The sequence below is a fragment of the Seriola lalandi genome, unplaced genomic scaffold (genome assembly GCF_002814215.2).
Source record: "Seriola lalandi dorsalis isolate HSWRI2012SDOR001 ecotype SW California unplaced genomic scaffold, Sedor1 jcf7180002054989, whole genome shotgun sequence".
Taxonomy (NCBI): domain Eukaryota; kingdom Metazoa; phylum Chordata; class Actinopteri; order Carangiformes; family Carangidae; genus Seriola; species Seriola lalandi.
Genome location: NW_019525538.1, coordinates 220442 through 228904, shown reverse-complemented (window position 1 = coordinate 228904; position 8463 = coordinate 220442). Strand labels below are relative to the sequence as shown.

Here is an 8463-nt window from a genome sequence, read left to right as displayed (position 1 = left end):
CGCTGTTTGTTCTTGCTTACCTGGGGCTTTAGTCTCCAGTGAGTCGGAGCAAGCCCCAGCCAGTATCTATTCTCCACGAACACAGCTCCAGCACAGAGACACATTGTCCGCAGCTTTTTTAATTAAAGGCCCCGGGTCGACACTCTGTGCCAGGTGACCTGAACTGCTCCGAGCCTACATGTGCCGAGCACTATCCTCTCCACTGGGGATAAGTCTCAGTGGATAATTGGAGGGGGAAATGCTATACTGCTATCATGAGATGGAGGAAGGATTATGTACTGAGGACTTTGACTTAAGAGGTGGGGATAGAGGAATAATGTAATGTTTTCTTCTTTTTACATCCAGCCTACCTGCCCCATTCTCCCACCTCTGTCTCAGGGCCAGGTTATAAGAGAGGGAGGGGACAGGTGACTGACTTTTTTCAATGAAATCCACCTGCTCCTCATCTCTGTTGTATTAGAGAGATTCTCCCAAGCAGAAGTTTCCTACCAGAGCCGACATGGAGCGTCTACAGAGAAGGCTGCCTGTAGCTTTCCTCCTTCTTCTGCCTCTTCTGTCTGTCGACTGTGTCTCCAATCCAAAAACTACAGGTAGATTATGTCAATTGGCTTATGATAGGCTTATGTGAATGTGCATGTTAAAAAAAATGCTCGAGGAGTAAGTTTATAGTTTGCGGGTGTGTGCTCTTGCACAGAAGCATTTGGATTTAATCTTCACTTAATCTGCAACTCTTCCCCACTGTTTTGTTCAGTTTCCTGGTGTGTATTGTCTGTTGCTGAAGAGCAAAAGTGTCTGGATTTGGCCGGAAACGCTACAGCTCGGAATATTAGAGGAACACTGAAATGCGTCCGTGGCCTGAACACCAGAGACTGTATGGACAAAATCAAGGTACCTAAAGACACAGGGATGGGAAATGTATTAATTATTATAATTCCAAAGAATATGAGATTTTATTGTGTGTGTGTGTGTGTGTGTGTGGGGGTGTTAGGGTGTTCGGTTCCTTCACCCTTCTTCAAGATAATTTTGTTTTTTACCATCTCTATGTGTCCACATCCTCATTAGATGGTTGCATTTAATTTTTTCAGAAATGTATCTATGGCATTTCTGATAGCCATTTGAAATAGTTTCAACTTCACGGAGGAGGTCGAATACCATCAAGCTTCTTTCCTGTATATTTTTGTTTACATTTCACATCACAGTTTAGAACAACCAAGCATCCATCATCCATTCGACATTGACAAAATAAATGCATTTCCGTCAGAATGGGACAGCAGATGCAGCCTCCATGTTCGCAGATGACATTTATGCCGCTGGCCTCTGCCACGGCCTGGAGCTGGCAGCAGGAGAGTCCCACAATGGAGTAGGTAAGTAGATACTAGGAGCAGCTTGCCTAATGTGAATCAGCACTTATAAGGATGCCAAAACATGTCAAAATGAACGTATAATCCAGCAGTACATGCAGATACCATGTAAACTCATACTGTATACCCAGCCTGTACTGTGCTTTATGCTGTTGTATTAAATTTCTTATTCCTGATAAAAGATTCCCACTTGCTTTCTCTTCATCTGTTTTTTTCTCTCAAACCCTTCGTCCAGATGGTAATAGTTACTACGTGGTGGCGATGGCTCGTCGCTCCTCTTCAGACCTGTCCCTGCTGGAGATGCACGAGCGCAGCTCCTGTCACCCTGGCATTCGAACCACGGTGGGGTGGACTGTCCCTATAGGCTACCTGGTCAACACCTCCCAGATCAGCGTAGGGGAGCAGTGCAACTTCCCCAGAGGTGAGACAGAGCGGGCGGAGGGTAAGAGAGACTGTAGGTGTATAAGTCTTTGGAACAGAGAGGTGAAGCGATGGAGGAGACGAGAGGTAAGAGGAGAAGAGTCGGTTACAGACCACAGCATCTTTCTCTGTAAATGTGAGTTTGATAGGGATGTGTGTGTGTGGGGGTGTAACGATGAACAGAAGAACCTATTGGATTTTTCTGTAAAGAATACAAAACAAATCCCACAGATAGACCAAAACCAAAAATGAACTAATCTAATTAACTAATTAATTAAGTATTGTCTTTGTATCCAAAGTCTGATATGATATCTGAATCTTCTGAATCTTCAAGCTCTGCCAAAAACACATTTTCCTTTAATATAATGAATATGGGCAATGTACCTTATGTTGAGACGGTCCGACAAAAACAGTCCAGCTGTGACTGGTTTTAAAAGATTTCTGTCAAATGTGTTTGGGGCTTTGAGAGCCACAGATGAGGTGGTACTTTGGTTTTGAAAAGTATTGAGAGATGGACTTACTCACCTTTGGCTTTTGACTTTTCATGGGGTTCACTGGCAGGAAGAAAAATGTAGAATTGCTTTTCAAAATTTGCTGATACCTACAGTGTCAATTAACTCAATAATCATGTTACTCTGGAATTCATGTTATTATTATTATCAATTTTATTTGAAAATTCATACAGATCTCCACAATGTGATTGTACAGTACACATGTCACACATTAATGAGACAGGCAGAAAACATGCCTGTTAACACTATGTGAATGATACAACAGAACAAACACAAAAATTCAACTTGAACTTTCCAACAAAGAGTCCAAGACCCAAAGACTCTTCTTATCCATACGACACTCCTCTTGAATGGAATTCATTTTAAAATACACCATCCCACCCATGAGACACTTTGGCCTCAGTAGCACTACTTTAGGTGTGTTTTTAGTTCATACCTGACTCAATCTTCACACAATCATGTAAACTTCCACGTTTGAAAGCTTTAAGTCTCCTGAGTGTATCCGTGCAAAGCATTTCAGTATCCACATATCTCTGCAACAGCTGCTCACACAGCCTTGGTTGAGACTTGAGACTATGGCTCCAAAGTGCTACTACAGGCCTTATGGTCTCTTTTTATTCAAAAAAACAGGAGAGGCTAAAAAAACCTACATTTCTACCACAATTTGTTTGCGTAGCTAGAGTTACCTTTCAAAGGAGAGCAGGGTAATCCAAATGGTTGAAGAACAGTAGCCTTTTTATTTTGGGTACATCATTGTTGAGCAGAAATGGGAGTGTGTGGTTACAGGTTAATATAATTTAAAGGAGGCGTTTTCATTAAAATAGGTTTTCCTACTTTCTCCTTTTTTTTGCCAGCGGTCGGAAACTTCTTTGGTTACAGCTGCGTTCCGGGTGTCAAGGACCCCCAGCACGACCCCAGAGGCAACAATCCCAAGAACCTGTGTGAGGCCTGCATAGGAGACGAGAACGATAGACACATTTGTGCCAACAACCAGAGAGAGCGGCACTACGGAGAGGCAGGGGCCCTGAGGTACAACACTGACACATGCAATGTGTGAGATAATACACTAATGGCACATATTCTTCTCAGCTTACTGTGAAGCGCTATAGGGTCTGTAGTCATACTATAGGGTATTACATTACATAGTAGAAAGAGATAAAATGTCCATTCATTAAAAAAGGCAGCGAACAGATCAAAATAAAAGAACACAAACAACGTGAATGGTCAGTTTGCTCATTTATATACAGTATATATATATATGTATGTATGTATGTATATATTACTGTTCAGCAGTGTTGAGTAAAATGGCCTTTGACATAATAGTACGTGTGTGAGATTGGAATAAAAGAACTACAGGACCTGATTTAACATAAACAGCAGTAGAGAGAGTTTACCTATGATCTCCAGAGTCATGCTGTTACAATAACACATTCCCAGGCATGCTGATTATGTTTTCATCTATTTATAGATTTAAAAAAGTGTTTGATTTTTCATGTGTTTTATGTTTTGTTTTTTTTTCTCAGATGTGTGGCTGAAAACCTCGGCGACGTGGCCTTTGTCAAACACACAACAGTCTTCGACAATCTGGATGGTCAGTGTTCAAATTATGATGCATTTTAGAGACGACACCAGAAGTCCTACAGTGTAATGACATAATTGTATAATTTATATGATTAATGATGCGGGTTACATGGGGTTACATTATCAGCAGAGAGTGCTAGTCCCTGTCAAGACACTGGATGTCAGTGTTTAACAGTATTTCTCATATGAGTCTCACAGTACCAGGTGGAATCCAGAGTATGTTGGACAAATTCAGAAATTATATATTATATCTGTGTGTGTGTGTGTGTGTGTGTGTGTGTGTGTGTGTGTGTGTAAGAGAGACAGAGACAGACAGTAGGATTAAAGAAGAAAACAACATTAGTGAGACCATAAGCGAGAATGAAGAAGAAACAGAAATAGACAAGAGGGGACAGACAGAAGGACTGAGGTGCAGACATTTGTGTCCAGAAATGAAATGCCCTAATTCTCTGTTTTGCTGCATCTGCTCCTCCGCTTTGGGCAACATCCAAAATTAATGGCGATCATTATCACGGTCACGCAACACAGACTCTGCTGGTACAGCCGAGAAGGAGCAGTTTGACGCCGGCTCCTCAAACACTGTCGCTGTTTAACGAAGCACGTTTTCTCATATGGTTCAGAAATGTCTGGAGTCAGACCAATTAACGGAGGTCAAGAAAACACAGAAGGTCTGTGTTTTTGTCTGGTGGGGAGAAAGTAGCTTCAAGGTAGTCTGCATCTTTTCCTCTAATTATTTGTTTAGCTAAATTAAGTTTTGTTTGCTTTTTTAAGTTTTAGGTGACCAAACAAATCTGTAAAAATCACAATGTGAATAAGATAAAGTCAACATATATTGATTCAGTAGGAAATGAGGAAATCTGCCGTTTGATTCATTTGCCTTTAGAAGCAAATTAATAAGTGCACAAAATCAACACAAAGTAAAACAGTGCTTATAAACTGCCAGGTAACTTCAATTCTGCACCTCACAAAATGTAATTAACATATTAGAAATAATTATAGGGAATAAACTTCCATGTATTTAGCTTGAGATTCACGTCTTAGCACATGAAAAATGCTACATTCTTGACTAGGACTTTTGAAGTGGCTCTAAGGAATACAGTTGTTAGTGGAAGTAGAGGAGAAGATTGATGCCACTCTCTTCTCTGTCCATTCAATGCAAAGCAACGGCCAGCAACCAGTTAGCTTAGCTTAGCATAAAGACTGAAAACTGGGGGAAACAGCTAGCCTAGCTCTTTCCAAGGTGTGACGGTATGGATGCTCATGTGTGGGATTATTTCTTGGCTAGGTTACAGAGACTTCCTGATGTCTGTGACTGTGTGAGGTTTCCAGGCAACCAACAAAAGACTCCAGGATTTCATCACTTCAGTTCATGTACAGATTAAACATACAAAACGTTATGTCTTATAGTAGTAAGCTTCAAAGCTGCTGGTAGATGGATTTTCTTAGCTTTGGACAGAGCCAGACTAGCTGGATTCACCTGATCCTAGTCTTTAAATATGTGTATTTCCCAAAATGCCCAACTCCTTTAATTAAATTAAATCTGACATACTTTCACTCCTCTTCCTGCCCAGGTAAGAACCAGGAGTCCTGGGCCCTGGATCTGGAGCTGGAGGACCTGAAGCTGCTGTGCCCGGATGGGACTGAAGCGGGCCTGGACGAGTATGGACAATGCCACCTGGCAGCCGTCCCTGCTAACGCTGTGGTGGTGCGTATGGAGGACAAGTGCCGCGTTTGGAAGTACCTGGAACGTTTACAGGTGGGTGTGGACAGAAATGAAATCAGCTGTGTGTGTATGTGTGTGTGTGTGTTTCAGTGTGCTCTATTCCCTAGTTTATATCCATCTGTGGAGTCTATATCGATCTGTACGTCTCAGAACATAGGTATCTGCTAAACTGTCATCCTTCTCTCTCAGTGTGTGGGAGACGTCGGGATGACTGATACCTCCTGTGCTGACCCCCCTGGCTACACAAATACAAACACACACACGCGCAGATATCCTCACAGTCCCAAAGAAACCCACACACATGTACACAGAGCACGCCAACGCACATCCATGCATGCCCTCATGCATTAAGTGCTGTCACACACTTTCTCTCTCCTGCAGAATGTGTTTGGCAACGCCACTGAGGGCTTCAGCCTGTTCAGCTCAGCAGGCTATGGCGAATCCGATCTGCTCTTCAGCGATGCTACCCACCACCTGCAGAGGGTTCTGGGTAGCTACACCTCTTGGCTCGGCCCCTCTTACACCACCATCCTGCAAGCCTTTGAGTGTGAGGGTAAGTGCCTGTGTGTTAAAGTGTGTTAATGTGGATCTGCTGATGGAAAGCAAGTAGCTAAGTGGCTGGAGGAGTGTTTTCCCCTTTGTGTATGTGTGTGTGTGTGTGTGTGTGTGTGTGTGTGTGTGTGTGTGTTCATTGCAGCTGTTCTCATTATTCCACTTTCCCTCCAACAGGTTTCTGCTGATGGAACAGGGGGAAGACATCAAGTGCATCAACTTTCAACCCATCCCTCTGTCTCTGTCTCTGTCCTCCTTCTCTACTTTCCCTCCCTGCCATCCGTGTCCCTCTGCCTCACCACTTCTCCTCCTTTTGGCTCTGCTTTTTCTGTGTGTTTTCTCCCCTGCATTTCACCACCCGCTCTACATTATTACATCCTCATTCTCCTCCAACCTACCACGACTTCTAATATGCTGGCTGGCAGGGTAGGACATCACTAAGAGGGGCTAATCGGCTAAGAAAAATTCCAGAAAAAACCTCTATCCCCGAAATTGAGCATGATTAAAAGGACACTGGGAAGCAAGGACAGGATATAGAAAAGAATAGGACAGAATTAGAAAACAATAGAAAAGAAAAGAGGAGCAGGTTAATGAGTTGTTGTCGTTGTTATTTTATTGACAGACTTTTTCTCTTTTTAAAGCATTTTTAAAAGGAGGATTTTGATAAAGATTTTGGTGGGATTACACCATGAGCAAGAAAAGTGTCCAGCAAAATTGATTTACGTATCCAAAAAAAAAAAATCCTGTTAACCATTTCTGCTCTTTACGCTTGTTGGGAAATTGTGTTCTTCTCAGCTTGTTGCATTAGTCTGAGCTTCAGTACCACCCTCCCACCCTCTTCCCACAGGGTCTGTCTCTGGCACTGAACAACAGGGTGCTATTAACTATGAGCTTGGAAGACTCAGTAACTGTATGTGTGTGTGTGTGTGTGTGTGTGTGTGTGTGCGCGTGTGAGTATACGCTTTTTCCCACAGCCATTATTGCCCTAATTGGCAGTCTGGCATATTATACTGTTTGAGTGTGAGTAAGAGAAAGTGTGTGTGTGTGTGTGTGTGTGTGTGTGTGTGTGTGTGTGTGCGTGTCTGTACGTTCATGTGTCTGTGTATTACTGTGTGTGTGTTGATAGGACTGCTGCTTTCCCATGGCTTGTATAGCTTTCGACTTTGGATCACTGCTTTCTCACGTCTGGTATGGTGGACCGGACTGTGCCAGCTCAGTGTATTGTTACACTATACAGTTAGGAGAAAGGGGATTAGGGCTTGGGCTGCCTCCAGTGGCCCCTGAGTGAGTCTTTTTTAAAAGCTTTGATAATTTTCTCATCTGTGCCTCAACCCAAATTCCCGAAACATGCTCTCTAAAACCTCCTCTGTCTCTCCTTCTTCTGTTTTTATCCACATTTTATAACATGAGGGAATATGTGTTTTTCTACGATATGCCATTTATACTTTAACATTGCTACCAATAGGGAGACGCTGATATGATAGATGGTAATAGCTACTAACAGGACGATGTTCGAGGCCGGCATTACAAGCAGAAATTAGTCTGTGCAGTGTGTAGTATTGTCATGGAGGAGAGTGTAACTGAATTAATTTGCTATGGAGAAATGGTGATAGCCAAGAAAATGCATGAGATCATTTATTTTTTCTGACATGTTTCAGTCACTGTAATTAAAGGAAACCAGCAGCCTGTTTAAAAGCCTTACTTGACACAAAGAATCATGTACTGTAAAAAATGTATAACAGACTGTAAATCTGGGCTTTTGTCACTCCACTTCTATTATTTCATTTGCTTTCTGCACCACAGAGCTGGACAATAAAATGATAAACTGGATGAAGTTCTCCTCATCAACCTGTAGTGGTTGACCTCATCATACTGGAGGAAATCCAACCAGTTAGAACTCGTACAACAGACTGACTTTACAGTCATTTTCTGAGATTACGGGGACTTTGTTTTGAAACAAAACCCAATGCCTTCCTTTTGAATTGTCACGATTAATCTCCTTTAGCAGACTGCATGTGTTACATTTTTTGCTTTTGATGGCAAAAAAAAAAACTCCCCAAGTGTGAACGTGCAAGATGAAAGACGCCACAATTCTTGAGAGAAGCTGTGTTTTTCACCTCATTAGTGATGGGTAAAGGCAAATCTGTTGTTCTAATTCAACTCCGGTTTGTGCCATTGGTGCCGTTTGTTTTCACATTTGTCGGACAGTCCTAAAAGAGGCCTGATGTAAATACTCCTCACTCTTCGCCTGAATTTGTAGAGCTGCAAACCTTTTTTTTCAACCAATTAAATGAATGATGATAAAGAAAATAAT

General features: G+C 42.2%; 1 protein-coding gene across 1 annotated transcript; it reads left to right on the top strand.

The window, feature by feature from the left end:
- Positions 1 to 424: 424 nt before the first annotated feature.
- Positions 425 to 7979, top strand: otomp (otolith matrix protein). Its single transcript, XM_023396991.2, has 9 exons — positions 425 to 590; positions 752 to 888; positions 1262 to 1364; positions 1597 to 1782; positions 3148 to 3322; positions 3817 to 3884; positions 5446 to 5630; positions 5979 to 6150; positions 6327 to 7979. The coding sequence occupies exons 1-9, from the start codon at positions 500 to 502 to the stop codon at positions 6335 to 6337; spliced, it is 1128 nt and encodes a 375-aa protein (XP_023252759.1). The 5' UTR covers positions 425 to 499; the 3' UTR covers positions 6338 to 7979.
- The last annotated feature ends 484 nt before the right edge of the window (positions 7980 to 8463 follow it).